We start from the raw sequence: 18,726 nt of genomic DNA on the forward strand, positions 1-18,726 counted from the left end.
GCTAATCTCAATTCTTATCACTTTCTCAGGAATGTGCTTGTTCCAGCCATATGTAACTGTATTTAGAGTATCCCAACAGTGCCATAGTCTCATGTAATTTGTACACGTGTCTTAGCCCTTTACTAATTAGTTTTCATAACCAGACATGAATGCTTTTTGCTTTTTAGTCACCATATCTATACAAGGAAATTAGAGTAGAGGATTCCTAAACTACTTTCAAATTCTGAAATCTTATGATTCTAAATATTTGAAGTCTGCAGATCTTATATCTCAGTGTTCATTCACAGTTTGGATACAGTTTTAAAGAATTATAATTGCCATTGCTTTCTCTAACTACTGTTTCATATATACTGCATACATTTTTCTTAGAAAAAGCAAATTTATTGAGATTTTAATTCACATACCCATACAATTCACCCATTTAAAGTGTACAATTCAATGGTGTTTGGTATATTCATAAGGCTATGTAACCACCATATAAGCAATTTTAGAATATTTTCACCACCCTGGAAAGCAACTGTGTACTTTTTGGCTCTCATCTCCAACCCTTACTTTCAGTGAGAGGTTGGTCCAAATAACCTAATCTGTCATAACTACAAAAAGAAATTTATACATTTAAATTTATTCTAATTAAAAATATTAATGAGATAAAAATTAAAATGGTACAATAAGCAATATCAAAATGTAAAATGTAAAATTAAAGCCTCTTTTCTCATCCACAAGTCTCCCTGACATCAGGCAACAACTGTTAACAGATCTTTGTGTCTTCTTCCAAACTTCTATTTGGGAATCTTGAATCGAAAGAATATATGTATTTTTATAAGCATATTTATACATATGTAAGCATGTATGTTTTATGTAAACATGCATATTTTTATAAACCTTAACAATGACATATTTTCTCAAACTTTTTCATTTACCAATATATCTTGAAGATCTTTCCATATCAGCACATATCTCACTTTTTGGATGTACCATAAGTTGTCTAACCAGACTCCTACTAATAGGTACACTTATTTAAGTGGAATTGCCAAATTGCCTTCTAAAAGGTTGTATTAAGACATACTCACCCCAAAAGTACGTCAGCATCTGCAACATTTCCTTGAACTAGAATATTTCGTTCTAGCAAGTAAACAAGAAATAATAATTTCTTACCTGCCACAAAGTAGGTACTCTCCTGTCAAGAAAAGAGTCATAAATTTCTTCCAGTTCTTGGGTGAGGATGATCTCTCCTTTTATAGCAAATTGAAGATCTTTTAAAGATTTGTGTATGACAAATAATAACTTATCAAATCGTTCAATTTCTTGGTTCAAAAATGTTAGCAAGACACAGTGGATAAGTGGATCATAACCTGAATTTTAAAAAGAGATAAAACTGTTGGTAAAAATTTTCTGTAAAAGGTTAGAAGTTCAGTTAGTAAGTGTTTTGGGCTTTGTGTGCCATATGGTCTCTGTCATAACTACTTAACTCTGCCATTATAGACATAAATAATACATAAACAAATGAGCCTGGCTGTGCTCCAATCAAGCTTTATTCATGGGCACTCAAATTTCAATTTCATTATATTATAATGAAATTTGAATTCTGTTATAATGTTCATGTGTCTCAAAATATTATCCTTCTTTTGATTTCTTCAATCATTAAAAATGCAACAACCATTTGAGCTTGTAGGCTGTACAAGAAACCAATGGTGGGCTGGATTTGACCCATGGACCATAGTTTGCTAACAAGGATAGTACTATTTTGATAGACTACTGCTCAACATTTGGTTCCAAAATTAATCTTTTTTAAATGGGTAGAATATGGATTTTTAAATTTTAAATGGGAATATTACCATACTCCAGTAATCTAAATCATCAGACCTGGTCCTGGAACCAACTTTGGGCAACCAGGCTTGCTCTGTCTCCCCTGGGTCTGCCCTACCTCTTTTTAGTTCCTCAGAGTCCAGAGACTCCCCTCAGATGACCCATCTGGACCTCACCCACCCTAAATACTGCTCCAGAAGACTAAAAGGCAGGGAGAATAACGACCTGGAAGCCCTTTAGAATTTCCCAAGTAAAGTTGCCTCTTTCTGGTTTGCTATATTTATGATGTCTTCACTTTTGTTCTGGGTGCCATTCCTCACAAAACTACAGCGCCATCTTCTCTGTAGCCCACTCCTCAACTTGGAGAGAGGAAGGATGGAGATTTAGCTTTCCATCTCGTCTTAGTTTTTTTAGTTTCTATGGTTTAGTGGTTCTTTTTGTCCTATCTACTCTACTTTCCTCCTGATATCAAACTCCTTCCCAGAGGCTCTGGGGTGAGGGGAGGATGCTCATGCCCCATGTTCATACCTTTGATATTTTGATTAAGAGACACCCAGATGGGACTTGACATGATACTCTTCAACGTGCTTGGAGTTCCGGTACCTTCTTCTTTTTCCACGGTCAATGGCAGCCGTGTTAGCATGTCAGATAACATTTCCATTACCAGCTTCTCATTATTCTGCTCAAAACTACAAAAGAAATTGAGAAGAATGAGAGCACAGTTTTTTTTTTAACCCAGGAGGGTCCTCTTTTCAGGTTCCATCTGAAGGTAAATACAGCTTTACAGAATCACAAAACTATAATATGAAAGCTCTTAAAGAGACTACAGAGTTCATTTTATTTTACAGGTGAGGAAACTGCCCAAGTGCTTTAGACATTTGTAAGGAAATACATATTTTCAATTTTTTCTTAGGATTATTTGGCAAGATATTCATCATCTGAATGAATCTATGTAAAAGAACTGCTAAGACTGAAATGAAAAAGAGACAAGTAGACAAAGCATACTTAACTAGACTTATAAGTTATTTAACTGCTTATCAAATTCCTCTGTTTACACTCAGTGGGGATGAGAGGAGGACAGCATGTGTACAGGTCTTAATGATGTATGATACTAACAAAACCATAAAATACTAAGCTGGAGGTGCTCTTTGGGATGCTAAAAGATAAGGAAACTAGGGCACAGGGAGGTGATAGGACTACATTAGACAGTGGATGAGTAGAGACTGGGACATACCTCCCTTGAATTCTTTCTTTTTGTTATTCTATATACTAGTAAGGATTGAGTCTTCATCAAACACCCCAGGTTTTACACAGCCAAATAAATACTATCCTTTAAAGTAAGTAATCTCATTAATTACAGTTATGCATTTCATTCAACTGTGCTGCTTCTAAACCAGTTTACAGATAACATAAAGTAATATATTTTCTCATCTCGTTCCTTACATTGTTTTTCACTTTGAATAGAATACTTACTAGAACACATCCAAGATGGCTTCAAACGATTCAAAAGATTTTAAAAAATCAAATCCACTTTCAAATAACAAAGATTTGCTACCACTGAGAACATTAAATTGAATGTGATATATGATCTTTAGAGTCAAGGTTCAAAGGTTTTAGAGGTAGATGAAAAAATAAATATGTATCTTAAAAGCTAAAGAAATGTAAAATACAATCTATAAGCCCACAAAACTATTAGATGATGTATAGTTTGAATCCATAGATGTGGGTGACGTGCCACACCTCATTGAGTTAACAACAAATATAAACAATATTCAGGGCATCCTATCAATGTTGCCAAGAAGAATCAATTCATGTCTCGCTTGAAATCTCTGTTTTGTTTTGTTTATTTGTTTGTTTATTTCAGCTTCAAGCAAGCTGAGAAGGCAAACTCAAAAGTTTGCAAAGTGATAAAATGTATCCCTGGTGTGTGGGAAGGTTTAGAATTAGGTACAGATAGAATTAGGCATAGAATCAAAATCATAGTAAAAATGTTTTTGCATATAGGAATCTATACATGTTGGTATTTTAAATACTTTTAATGCGTAAGAGGAAAAGATGGGACTTCTTAATGGCTTTGAGATCAGCCTTGTGATTCCAACTTAAAACAGATAATCAGAAATTGATTTAAATTTGAAATTTTAAGTTGAAAGTTAGCTAAATTTATATAATATATTGGAGAATTTAAGATTCATCAGATCTATTATCTAATTGTTAAACTTAGAAAGACTCTGGAAAGTTTGGTGGTCAGACAATTCAATTACATTAAATTTATAATGAGTACTAATATATTTGAAAGTGTTTGCATTTATAAATGGGACCAAACATTATTCAAATACCTTTTAAAATGATTGTTTAAACATGCTAGACTTACACACTTAAAAATTAGATTTCTAAGCTGAACTTAAATGTACAAAGAACTCATTGGACTCTCAGAAACAGTCCTGTGAAGTAGGTACTATTTCATCTTTGATTTAAAGATATGGAATCTGAGACAAAAAGAGTTCATGGACTTACCTAAGTTCGAGTCAGAGTTACAGCTGGGATTTGAACCCAGGTATAGTGAGGAAGGTGGAGAGGAGGTGTCTTGTGTGTTAACTGTTTCCTGAGCCAACATGAGCAGGCACCCTAGGACATGTTTGGAAAGAACTTGAGCACACTTTGTGGAGGAGGGAAAGTAGGATTATCTTTCTGACAATCAAACCACTGAGGGCTTAATGCATACAGTCCAGCATTAGCAAATATGATCATATTTATAGTCCCAGGCTGAGGAGACCTTGGGGTATAGATGTTACATCATTTGACCTCACAACAGCCTTGATGGATATTCATTTATAGATATGGATATTGAAGCAAGATGGCTTAGGTATATTAAATGGCATAATCAGCACAGGCCTCCAAATACAGGGCTAGTTCTTTTTTTTTTTTGGCCACACTGTCTTATCTTTTATTGTTCTGTGGAAAAATATGTGCACATTTCACATCTAAACAAATTCAGTCTAAAAAGACCATTTACCAGGTATAATTCAATCACTTAGTCAACAAATATTTATTTAATACCTAATCTATGCTTGGCAATTTTACATGTACACACAGACATATACACATTTGCTTCTATGTCATTTGGAGAATTTTGTTTCTCTACCATGTAGACTATATTTTTCCATATATTTGATACTTTATCTCATCAAATGAATATTTGATAATTTTCAACTAATAATCTTTCCTAGTCGGTTCTTACCTGACCATGAGGTTGGCAGTGGTATTTCCTGGTTTCATGGCAATGAGGCTTTCAATGAATTTCTGACTCTGGGTCTCCCTGTATCTCTTTGTGGCCCCAGGGTGTATTCCTAAGATCTCAGGAGAGTCATCATCAGGTAAGGATTGGATGATGTATATGCAGTCTTTTATGCTTGCAGATTCTAGTACAGGTTGACATATCTGAAAATTTAACCACTTTGTTAGTTTGTGACTAGTTAGATATCTACTTTCAGTAACACTTGAGGACAATGTTTCCCCAAGAAATTTTAAAGAGAGGTTCTTCTTATTTGTAGATGACATGTTTTAGATTGTTCTGTCAGAAGCAAAAGAGAGAATGAAAGAAAAAAAAGAACACTAAAGGATAGGATGATTCTGATCTCCTGTAGCTTCAGTGAACTAGACACTCAGACAATGGTTGCAATCAAGCCTGAGCAAATTATTAGGTAAAACCTACAGAAGGAATGATCTTCAGAGTAACTGAACACTGACGATGAAGAGAAATGCATTGTTTCCATGTGGCCTGGAAAGTGGGTGGTCATGGCTTTCTTGATATCCTCCTGAAAACATTTAAGAACTATAAGGGCCCGGGAGAAACATCAAATAAGAAAGAGTTAGAATAACTGATTAAAAAAAATAACAGCAGAAGGAGTTAAGATTTTGACAAGGAACAGGAAGAGTTGCCAACTTGGAATTGCCATCAAATTTTGATGTTTAAGTCAACAAAAGTTTGAAATATAAGATTTCAAAATACAATTCCATAGTCAGATGTAACTCTGCCAATGGAATTATATGCTGTATGTTACCATATATCTTTTCCATTTATGCATTTTTAATGTAATTATCTGTATATGAAAACTGTACACATAGTACTTTTGGGGCTATTTAAAAGATTTTTAAGGGTAATTTTATTTTAAGAGCTGACTTTAGACTCTAACCTGAACTGAAATAGTATTTTCAAAGTTTTTTAATGGAAATCTTTTAAAAAAATCATAACTTTTCCCGCCTAAGCAAATCGTATATAAAGGACATTAATTTAATGTCTTACTAATTCAGGGTCATCAATAAAGACTATTATTATTTATTCTATATGTACCTTCCAAATAAATCTCACTAAAATATTACTTTACCTTTTCTCATATCCATCTACACTCTCAAGGCCTTTCAAGACTTGAACATGATTCTTCTTCCCCTTGATTAAATCAGGTCCACTCCCAGATCATAATGATCACTGGTATGGTGTTTTTTTCCTCCTCATCTTCTATTCACCTCCTCCATCAAAACGTCCACCCATCAAATCTGTATCAGGTCCTACCTCTACACTGTAAGGTCAGACGTATGCAGACATTTTCTTCTTCTAGCAATTATATGATAGGGACACAGCTGTTTGTGTCTAACCTAGAATTTTCTGCTCCATAAATGTGGAGGCCTGGATGGAAGATAGAAACTGAGGGTGGTGAAGTAAGGATAGAGAGAAAGAGGTTGCAGACTTTCATCCTTTTGGGTGCTTAGGGTAATGGCCAAAGTTTTTGGGTGTCAGCTCTGCTACTTACTAGTTGTATGTGCTTCCCCCCTGCAAACCTCTGTTTCCTCATCTGCAAACTGGGGATAACATCTATTTCACATGGCTGTTTTGAGCATTAAACGAGAGATATAAAGTGACCAGCATGAGATAGCTGAAAATAAATGTTAGTTTGCTTCTGCTTCCTTGTGCTTTGTATTTTATGCTTTATGTTCCTAGAGGGGAGGAAACATTTCTTTATCATTCTCTTTATTTGCTGCCCAAAGTAATGCTGTATTTATACAGTGATGGGTAAATTACTTTTGGCACATTGAAAGTCAATAAAAGTCATTAAAATGAACATTAAATTTTGTTTAAATATAGATTTTAAACAATGCAACAATGTTCAGTTAAAAATCAGATAATGTAAGAAAATAAATTCTTTCTTTACCTCATCACTAGAGAAACTGAAATTTACTTTTAGCACTTCAGGATTAAAAAATCTGTAGAGAAGGGTCTTTAGGCATTGCCTGTCCCAGCTGTCAGTCACCCGGCCTCCGTAAATCACTCTCCCAATCAGGTAACGCAATGCCCGCCATGGAATATTGGGCTGTACCATCAGGACATTTTCCAGTATCTTTATGGCAAACTGGGAAAAATTCACAAATTCAGTACATATTTTTTGCTTATTCTGATATTTTAATATGAAATCAACAACTCTCAAGCAGCCACATATATTTTCTCTTAAAAATATACAGAAATTAGTAAGAAAAGGGTATACATTTTATCAATTAATTCTTTTTTGCTAATGTTGATCAAACGTACTATTTATTTATTTTTGAATAGAGAAAACAAGCACATGGTACTTAATTCAAAAGTTAAAAAAGGATAAACAAGGGAAAGTAAATTCTCTCCAGCCTCCTATTCTAGCCAGCAGATCCCCTCCCTTGAGGCAATCACTGTTAGCAGTTTCTTGGGTATCCTTACACAGATATTCTAGGTGAAGATATGCACATTAGTTGATTTCATTCTTTCTTCTCTCCCCCTCCCTCTCATTCTAACCTCCCTATGTCCTCAAACTCTCTCATCTTTCCCTTCCTTCTTTTTTTCTTCCTTTCTCTTCTTTCCTTCCTTCTAAGGCAGGCTAGAACAGATTTCTAAGAGGGGAGAGACTCCTTTGAACAAGGACAGTTGATTAAGGTTGAGAAGGTCCCTGTCCCGACGGACACCTTCCTGGGGGCTACCCACTTACAAAAAATACCTGGCAGCAGAGGACCCATCTGGAACCAAATGACCCCCACCTGAGTCATCTACAGAGAAGGGTAGAACAAACCAGCTCACCAAATGCATCATGTACCACCAGCACTGCCCTGGAGAGAAGGAGGGTAGAAGAAAAAGCCCTCAACAAGGAAGGGGGAGGGGGAATAAGTAAAGCCAATCTATAGAAGCAAATGGCCCCACATTACATACTGCGCTTTGCCTCCCTCACCTCTGTCTTTGTGAGACATGTCCTCTCACATGTGTTCTCAATAAATTTTCTGCCTGTTTAGTCTATGCTGTGCTGTGCCCCTGAATGCTTTCTTGTGGCATGGCCAAGAACCTGGGAAGCAATTATCCTGCAACCCACCATCCCTCCCTCCCTTGCTCCCTTCCTTCCTCAAATGCTAGTTTATCATATAAATAAATGTGTATATATATATATATATATATATATATATATATACACATATAAAATTACATTCTCTTTACATTTCTAGGAATTTCAATTTATACATTTAGCTAGAACGTGCTATTGTCTGGACGAATTTAGATACCATATTGTATCTAAATTCTGAGATATTTTGATACAATTCAGAATTGTGCTGAGAGCACAAATTCTGAAGCCTGTCTTTGCTTGAAGCAAGTTCCACTAGCTGATTAGGCAAGTTAACCTTGTAACACTAACTTTTTTTCATTGTTTAGAGAATATGTTATTAGTTTATGTAATCAAACCCATGTAGAAAAGACCTTATGTATTTAATACAGTGTGTTATCCCTATGCAAATGGAAAAAAATAAGCTTAACATTTCTAGACCAATATGGCTGTTAAATTCTGTACAACACCAACTCAACATGGTGCAATTGGGATACTTTTTCTTTTCAAAGATCAATTGTCTGTAGATGAGAGGGTCTATTTCTGAAAACTGTAGCTTTGTAATATGCTTTAGATTCAGGTAGTGTGAGACCTCCCACTTCATTTTTCCTGTTCAAGATATCTTTAGCTATTTGGGGCATCCAGCCCTTCCAGATAAATTTGGTTATTGTTGTTTTTTTTTTATTTCTGCAAAGTAAGTTGTTGGGATTTTAATTGGTATTGTGTTGAATCTATAAATCAAATTGGGTAAAACTGACATCTTAATTATATCTAGTCTTCCATTTATTTAGTTTGTTTTTCCTTATATTAAGGTCTTCCATGATTTCTGTTAGAAATTTCTTGTAGTTTTCTGTGCATAGGTCTTTTGTGTCCTTTGTTAAATTTATTTCTAAACACTTGATTCTTTGGTTGCTATTGTAAATGGAATTTTTTTCTTGATTTACTCCTCAGATTGCTCATCACTAGTGAAAGGAATCACTACTGATTTTTGGATGCTGGTCTTGTGCCCTGCACTTTGTTGTACTCGTTTATTAGCTCTAGTAGCATTGCTATAGATTTTTTTTGGATTTTCAACATATACTATCATGTCATCTGCAAACAGTGAGAGTTTTACTTCTTCCTTTCCCATTTGGATCCTTTTTATTTCTTTTTCTTGTCTAATTGCTTTGGCTAGAACTTCCAGCACAATATTGAATAACAATGGTGACAGTAGGCATCCTTGTCTTGTTCCTGATCTTAGAGGGAAAGCTTTTGGTCTTTCCCCATTGAGGATGATGCTTGCTGTGGTTTTTCATATATTCCCTTTATCATGTTGGAGAAGTTCTTTCTCTTTTATCAATTGAAGTGTTTTCATCAAGAAAGGATGTTGAATTTGTCAAATGCCTTTTCTACATCAATTGAGATGATCATGTGATTTTTCCACTTTGACTTATTGATATGGTGTATTACATTAATTGATTTTCTTGTGTTGAACCAGCCTCACATACCTGAAATAAATCCCTCTTGGTCATAGTGTACAATTCTTTTAATGTGCAGCTGGATTCAATTTGCAAGTATTTTGTTGAGGATTTTTGCATCCATATTCATTAAAGAAATTGGTCTGTAATATTCTTGCAGTATCTTTGTCTGGCCTTGGTATTAGGGTGATATTGAGTTAAGTAGTTTCCCAACCTCTTCAATTTTTTGGAAGAGTGTGAGCAGGATTGGTACTAATTCTTTCTTGAATGCTTGGTAGAATTCACATGTGAAGCCATCTGGTCATGGGCTTTTCTTTTTTGGGAGCTTATCAGTGACAGATTCAATCTGTTTACTTGTGATTGGTTTGTTGAGGTCGTCTATTTCTTCTTGAGTCAAAGTTGGTTGTTCATGCCTTTCTAGGAAGTTGTCCATTTCATCTACATTGTTGTATTTATTAGCATAAAGTTGTTCATAGTATCCTGTAATTACCTCCTTTATTTCTGTGAGGTCAGTAGTTATGTCTCCTCTTCCATTTCTGATCTTATTTATTTGCATCCTCTCTCTTCTTTTTGTCAATCTTGCTAAGGGCCCACCCATCAATCTTATTGATTTTCTCATAGAACCAACTTCTGGTTTTATTGATTTTCTCAATTGTTTTCATGTTCTCAATTTCATTTATTTTTGCTCTAATCTTTGTTATTTCTTTCCTTTGACTTGCTTTGGGGTTAGTTTGCTGTTCTTTCTCTATTCTCCCAAGTGAACAGCTAATTCTTCAATTTTTTTCTTTCTATGCTGTATGGTGGTGGTCACAATTCATTCTTTGTTTTACATGTATCTATTCCATTATTGTAGCACCATTTGTTGATTATATATATTTTTTCGGGGGTTAGTGCACAGGAGGCCAGGAATTGAACCTGGGTCTCTCACATGGCAGGTTGGGATTCTACCACTGAACTTTCCTTCCACTCCCCCTTCTTCTTTTCTTAATGTAGGCATTAAATTTCCCTCTCAGCACTGCCTTGGTTGCATCCCATAAATTTCAATATATTGTGTTTTCATTTCCATTTGCCTCGAGATATTTAATGATTTCTCTTATAATTTCTTCCTCAATCCACTGTTTGTTTAAGAGTGTGTTGTTTAGCCTCCATATATTTGTGAATTTTCTGGCCCTCTGCCTGTTATTGATTTTCAACTTCATTCCATTATGATCCAAGAAAGTGTTTTGTATAATTTAAATATTTTAAAATTTATTAAGACTTGCTTTGTGACCCAGCATATAGTCTATCCTTGAGAATGATCCATAAGCACTTGAAAAAAATGTGTATCATGCTGTTGTGGGATGTAATGTACTGTAAATGTCTGTTAAGTCTAGTTCATTTATCATATTAATAAGAATTTCTGTTTCCTTATTTATCTTCTATCTAGATGTTTTATCCATTGATGAGAGTTGGGTATTGAAGTCTCCAACTATTATGGTAGAGGTGTCAACTTCTCCCTCCAGTGTTGTCAATGTTTGCTTCATGTATTTTGGAACACTCTGACGCAGTGAATAGATATTTATGATTGTTTTGTCTTCTTGTTGAATTGTTCATTTTATTAATACATAATGTCATTCTTTGTCTCTTTTAATGGTTTGCATTTGAAGTCTAATTTGTCAGATATTAGCATAGCTATGCTTGCTCTTTTCTGGTTGTCGTTTGAATGAAATATATTTTTCCCAATCTTTCACTTTCAACCTATTTTTGTCCTTGGGTCTAAATTGAGTCTCCTGTAGAAAGCATATAGATGGGTCCTGTTTTTTAATCCATCCTGCTAGTTTATGTCTTTTGATTGAGGAATTTAATCCATTAACATTTAGTGTTATTACTGTAAAGGCAGTACTTTCTTTTACTATTCTGTCTTTTGCATTTATATGTCATATCTTTTTTTTTCTCTTTTTACCTTTATTGAAAGTCTACATTTCTCCATGCTTCTCCTGACCTTGCTCTCCTGTCTTTTCTTCTTAGCCTGAAATGCTCCATTTAGTATTCCCTGTAGAGCTGTTCTCTTAGTCACAAATTATCTCAGTGATTGTTTGTCAGAAAATATTTTAATCCCCCCATCATTTTGTTTTTTTGCATGGGCATGCACTGGGAATTGAACCTGGGTCTCCAGCATGACAGGCAAGAACTCTGCCTGCTGAGCCACCATGGCACACGCCCCCTTCATTTTTGAAGAACAGTTTTTGCTGGGTATAGAATTCTTGATTGGCAAGTTTTCTGTTTCAGAATCTTAAATATATCATATCATGGAGGTCTTCTCACCTCCATGGTTTCTGCTAAGAAATCTACAGTCTTATTGAGTTTCCTCACATGTGATGGATTGATTTATTTTGCTGCTTTCAAAATTCTCTTTGTGTCTCAGACATTTGCCAATGTGATTTGTAATTGTCTTGGAATACATCTATTTGGATCTATTCTATTTGGGGTATGCTGCACTTTTTGGATCTGTAATTTCATGTCTTTCACCAGACATAGGAAATTTTCAGTGATCATTTCCTCCATTAATCCTTCTGCTTCTATGCCAGTTTGACAGGATTATATACCCTAGAAAAGCCATTCTTTAATCTGAATCCATCTTGTGGAGGCAGCCATTTCTTTTATTCCCTATGCAGTATTCTAGATTGGAAACTTGATTAGATTTTCTCCATGGAGATGTGACACACCCAATTGTGGGTATTAATCTTTGAATGGAAGGATATGTGACTCCACCCATTCCAGGTGGGTCTTGATTAGTATACTGGAATCCTTTAAAAGTGGAAACATTTCTTAAAAAGCTTCAGAGCTACAAGAACCATGAGAGTCCACACAGCCAGAGACCTTTGGAGATGAAGAAGGAAAGTGTTCCTGAGGGAGTTCATGAAACAAGCCCAGAGAGAAAGCTAGTATAAGTTGCCATGTTTGTCATGTACCTTTCCAGTTGAGAGAGAAATCCTGAACTTCTTCAGTCTTCTTGAAGGTATCTTTCCCTGGCTGCCTTAGATTTGATATTTCCATACTCTTGCTTTAATTTGGACATTTTCATGGCTTTTGAACTGCAAACTTCAACTTATTAAATTCCCCCCTTTTAAAACCTTTTTGTTTCTGATACATTGCATTCCAGCAGCTAGCAAACTGGAACAGCTCCTTTCCTCTTCTCTTCTCCTTCTGGAACAGCCATCACATGTATATTCATGCACTTCATGTTGTCATTCAATTCCCTGAGACCCTGCTCATATTTTTCCATTCTTTTCCCTATATTTTCTTTTGTGTGTCAGATTCCAGATGTTGTGCCCTCTAGTTTAGTAATCCTTTCTACTGCCTTTTCAAATCTATTGTGGGTTTCCATTGTTTTTTCAACTCTTCTATTGTGCCTTTCATCCCTATAAATTGTGCAATTCACTTTTTCAGACTTTCAAGTTCTTTTTTGTGTTCACCCAATGTCTTCTTCATATCCTTCCTCAAGTCATTGATTTGATTTTTTATGAGATTTTGCATGTCTGTTCAAACATCTTGAATTAGTTTTTCAACACCTGAATCTCTTCTGAAGTATTGGTTTGTTCCTTTGACGGGGTCATATTTTCAATTTTCCTAGCATGACTCATTATTTTTTATGGGCATCTAAGCATTTGATTTCCTCAGTTAGCTTATTCTGGAGGTTGTTTTCACTCTTTTAGCTAGGATTTTCTTTCTGTATGGCTTTGTTCTCTATCTGTTCTTTGACATTCAGTTCAATTTATTCTAGACCTCTAGCATAGGTTCTGCTTAACTGATCAGAATTTTTTCAGTTTTTTTTCTGTTTCTTGCCCTGCCAATATGAAGCTTTTTTTAAAAATAATTTTTATTAATTAAAAAAATTACAAGAAAGAAACGCATTCCATTCTACATATATAATCAGTAATTCACAATATCATCACATAGTTGCATATTCATCATCATGATCATTTCTTAGAACATTTGCATCAATTCAGAAAAAGAAATAAAAAGACAACAGAAAAATAAAACAAAAACAGAAAAAGAAAAAAATTTACATACCATACCCCTTACCCCTCCCTTTCATTGATCACTAGCATTTCAAACTGAATTTATTTTAACATTTGTTCCCCCTATTATTTATTTTTATTCCATATGTTCTACTTGTCTGTTGACAAGGTAGATAAAAGGAGCATCAGACACAAGGTTTTCACAATCACACAGTCACATTGTGAAAGCTATATCATTATACAATCAACATCAAGAAGCATGGCTACTGGAACAAAGCTCTACATTTTCAGGCAGTTCCCTTCAGCCTCTCCATTACATCTTGGATAACAAGGTGATATCTACTTAATGCATAAGAATAACCTCCAGGATAACCTCTCGACTCTGTTTGGAATCTCTCAGCCATTGACACTTTATCTCATTTCACTCTTCCCCCTTTTGGTCAAGAAGGTTTTCTCAATCCCTTGATGCTGGGTCTCAGCTCATTCTAGAATTTTTCTCAATCCCTTGATGCTGAGTGTCAGCTCATTCTAGGATCTCTGTCCCACGTTGCCAGGAAGGTCCACACCCCGGGAGTCATGTCCCACGTACACAGGGGGAGAGTGGTGAGTTTGCTTGTCGTATTGGCTGGAGAGAGAGGCCACATCTGAGCAACAAAAGAAGTTCTCTTGGGGGTGACTCTTAGGCCTAATTTTAAGTAGGCTTGACCTATCCTTTGTGGGGTTAAGTTTCATGTGAACAAACCCCAAGACGGGGCTCAGCTTATAGCTTTGGTTGTCTGCACTGTTTGTGAGAATACCAATAATTCAACTTGGGGAGTTTAAGTTTTCCCCTGTTCTCACCATTCCCCAAAGAGGACTTTGCAAATAGTTTTCCACTCACTGATCAAATCACTCTGGGATTCATCGGGGCATCACTCTGGACAAACCAATAAAATCTAATTTCCTACCCAAGGTTCCATGTGCTTATGTTGTTCAACCAACTATCTACATAAGTTATATTAGGAGATGCACTAGTCAAAATACAAATTTTGTACCAAATAAACATTTTTTATTTAATTTCACACATAAGTTGAAATTTTAAAATATTAATTACCATCTATTTTCAGCACCCTGCAGTAATGACATTCCTTTGTTCTTCCTCATGCAAAAACATTTTTAAATTTGTACATTTAGTCATTATCATTATACACTCTAGGCATTCCTAGATTATACCATCTCAATCTTTAATATCTATCTTTCTTTTGGAACAGTAACTTTTAAAATGTAATCTTAAAACTGTAAGCAAGCTGGAAATTGTAATAGTAGCCTTTAAATGTAACCTTCAAAGTTGGAAATAGATTGTAATGAGATCTCTTAGTCTCACAAAGGAGCAACATGTAAATGTAAAATCTGCAGCAGTATGTAAATGTAAAACCTGCACCAGACCTGCATAAGTTTCAATCATTACCCCAGAGCTCCCAGATATGAATAAGCCTTTCATCTCTCTCTCTCTAGATTGGGAAGCACCTTTCCCAGGTGTCACAAAGTATGTAAATCCTGAAGGAAATAGGAAATAACTGAAATTTCTCCAGAGGTCTGGTACCTGTTAACTGAGATGATTATCTTTCTTTGTCTCTGAAGAGTACAGAAGCCAATTGAAAAATCACTTTGTGAAAGTTGTTTTGGGAAATATACCCAGTCCTTCTGCTGGCATAAACAAACCTTTTTTCTCCTCATCCTCCTTCAGTGTGACTTTTATTGACTATGCCACAGAAGGAACCCAGATTTGGAAGTACCCCTTCTACAATTTCACTGTATTTCAACTGTTAAATGGATATGAGTATCTTCTTTGCAAGATAGTTTTGAGATTTAGATCAATCAATCCATAAAGCATTTAAAGCCATGCCTGGCAATAGGCACTCTATAAATGTTAACTATTTTCATGTCCATTATATCTTCTTCATAAATTCTTTCTGTCTACTGTTTGGTGCTCTTAACCTTAAATTCTTCATTGTTCAATATTGTGATTCCTTTTTTCCTTCTATTTTAAATTTCTTGATAGTTTCCATCTGCCTTCATTACTGTGTTTTTCATGTAAATTGCACATTTCTAGGGTTTTGTTTGTTTTGTAACACAATCTGATAGTCTTTTTTTTAAGATAGGAAATGGGGTCCATCTATATTTAATATAATGACTAAGGGGAATGAAGTCCTTTTATATTTAATATACTGGCTGATGATATTCCTTCCATTTTGTTAGGTTATTATTTTACTTTATTGCTTCTTTCCCCCTTTATAGTTTTAATAGTATGATCAAATTATTGTTTTCCCTTTTCTGTTTTGTTAATTTAGACATTATGCTGTTTCTGTTGAGGGTCACTTTTCTTTTCCTTAAATTCATATTAAAATGCTTATTTCCTTATTTGAATGAAGATTTTATTTTCCCATCAATGTGCTGTTTTCCCACTCCTTTCCATGCTCTCCCAAACCTTAAGTCTAGTATTAAGATGAAACATTTAGAAAATCTTTACTTCCCAAGTTTTGTGTCCTTTCTTCTTTCCTCACATGAAAACTATGGAAGCCTTTTACTCTCCCCTATTTAATTATATGTCTCCTGACAGCAGGAAACATATAATTGTTATATATTTAGTACTTTTTTTAATTGTTAAAATAGTTTAGTACTTTTAGTTCAAGACTATTAAAGGAATTTTTCTCATAGCATTACTCTACCTTGTAAATAATCTATATTTAGTACTTAGATTACTCACCTTTAGCAGTTTATTATTAACAGTGTATTGAGAAGCTTATGCTCACCACAGTTTCCGTCTGTTGCATTTTTCTTTATTTTGGGACTCTGTTCTGATTAATTTGGATATAATGACAGACCTTAACCAAGCAATTTCCACAGATAGAGGATATCATTTAATCCTAGCAATATGCAAATATTCTTCTTTCACATTGACAGAGTGAATACATCTTGGCTGGGAGCAAGATTCTTAGTGTGCAGTCTTTTTTTCTTAGATTCTCTAGATATTATTCCACTACCTTCTAATTAGTGAGGTAGATGACAAATCTAATGCCATCACCATTCTTTGATAACTTACTCTACAAGGTAGGAATTCAAGAATTTTCCAGTTTATGCTTAAATGTGTATCTTTTCCACAAAATCTTAACTGAAATAGTAAGGATTTTCATAACATAAACACAACCTTGATCATTTTATGGAAAACAACTTTCTTCTTAGTTTATTTTTCTTCATCTATTCCATTTTCTTCTCAGAGCTTCATATTATTTGAGTGCTAGGTTTCTGTATTGGTTAGGGTTCTCTAGGGAAATAGAATCAATAGGCAGTATCTATAAATATAAAATTTATAGAAGTGCTTCACATAACCATGGGAACACAAAGTCCAAAATCTGTAGGGTAGGCTATGAAGCTGATGACTCCAATGGAGGGTCTGGACAAACTCCACAGGAGAGGCTCACCAGCCAAAGCAGGAAGGAAATCTGTCTCTACTGAATCCTCCTTAAAAACCTTCTATTGATTAGATTAAACATCACTCATTGCAGAAGACACTCCCCTTGGCTGATTACAAATGGAATCAGTTGTGGATGCAGCCAATGTGATTATGACTTAATTCTATGAAATGTCCTCATAGCAACAGACAGGGCAGCAGTTGCCCAACCAGACAAATGGGCACCACCACCTGGCCAAGTTTGTGGAGGGCCAGGAGCAATCAATCAGGCCCAAGCAGGAGCAATCAATCAGGCCCAAGCAGGGAAAGTCCCCACAACATTGGGGTGGAATGTCCCCAAGAGTTAAACAATAACCAATGTTAGGGAACTGAGGGAATGGGATGTGTTTTGGCAACAGCTAACGGCATTTTTTTTTGCTTCTATGATCATGCTTGCTTGCTAGCAACTGCAAAACCACAACATGATTTTAGCCTTTATAAGCACACCTTGAAAACCTCTGGCTGCTGCTCTCTGAATCTTCCTTCTTGAAGGTTTCTGAGGCAGTCGCTGGCTGGCTAATAAAGACTCCAAATTGGCTTACAGTTTTGAATTGTGTGGTCTCTCTTTCGGTGCACCCCACAACATTTGGAGGCCCCAGCGAGATCATCTCTAATGGGACATCTGGTGACCACCATCTGGGATCACCCCTGGAACTGAAGTCTAGCCTACTGGAAGGCCCTGTTCCTCTGCCCCAGGCAAGGACAAGGGACCAGGCTGGTTCTACAGGATCCTCAGAAATTACACAAAATCTGGTGGAGTCATCTATTTATGGAAACCTCACTGGTGAATACAGGTCTGTTATTGGATCCAGTGAGGAACTCTGGTAGGTTGGATGCAGCATTACTTCCAAGGTCCAGTCCCAGAGCAAGACGTTGCCCAGGATTTTGGTTAGGAATCAATTAGGGATAATGCTTTGTTTGTCTTGGTTCATTTTGTCCCTCCTCTCAATTGTTGGTCTCGTCACACTCTGTGTTGTTCTTGTCATAATTGCCATGGGTCAGTCAAGTTCATGCCTGTACTCCCCTTTAATGTTTTTTGAAATTTCCAGGAATTTCAGTGGAAGGCCAGAGACTACAGAGCCCCTGTCAATGCCTTAGACTTGGAAAAATTCTGCTCAGAGGAGTGGCCACTTTTGGTTCTGGGTGGCCTGCTGAGGGAACCAAAGACCTATCTATAGCTTATAAAGTCCAAAGGACGATTTTTGGTGATCCAGGCCACCATGATCAAATCCCCTATATACTAATTTGGATTAAAATTTTAACAGAAAAACCCAAGTGGTTATGGTGTTGCCTGGATTCCAAAAAAGAAAGACCCCCCCAGAATGAAAACGGCCCTCTTAATAAAAACGTCTCAAAAAGAAAAGACTAACGTGGTCCCAGTACTGACAGGGCCACCAGAGGATCCGCTCTTGATGGACCCTCCCCCATACTCAACAGCCCCTCTGCCCCCTGTAAGACCAGAGGGGAGAAATGGCCAAGAGGCGGCAACCAGCCCTTCTAATAGCCAGGAGGTGACCTTCAGCGCCCCCCCCCCCACCAGAAGTAGCTCTGCTTAGCACCCTTCTCTGGATTCTTCCAGTGCT

General features: G+C 35.9%; 1 protein-coding gene across 1 annotated transcript in view; it reads right to left on the reverse strand.

Moving 5' to 3' along the window:
• Window positions 1–18,726, reverse strand: part of DNAH14 (dynein axonemal heavy chain 14) — a gene marked incomplete at its 5' end in the record, with an annotated part of 509,245 nt that overhangs the window by 13,913 nt on the left and 476,606 nt on the right. The window contains 4 exons of the mRNA XM_077129892.1: window positions 1,156–1,352; window positions 2,335–2,495; window positions 5,045–5,244; window positions 7,014–7,211. Of these exons, the coding sequence (XP_076986007.1) occupies window positions 1,156–1,352; window positions 2,335–2,495; window positions 5,045–5,244; window positions 7,014–7,211 (756 nt within the window). The remainder of the gene's footprint in view (window positions 1–1,155; window positions 1,353–2,334; window positions 2,496–5,044; window positions 5,245–7,013; window positions 7,212–18,726) is intronic.

This window comes from Tamandua tetradactyla, chromosome 2 (genome assembly GCF_023851605.1).
Source record: "Tamandua tetradactyla isolate mTamTet1 chromosome 2, mTamTet1.pri, whole genome shotgun sequence".
Lineage (NCBI taxonomy): Eukaryota > Metazoa > Chordata > Mammalia > Pilosa > Myrmecophagidae > Tamandua > Tamandua tetradactyla.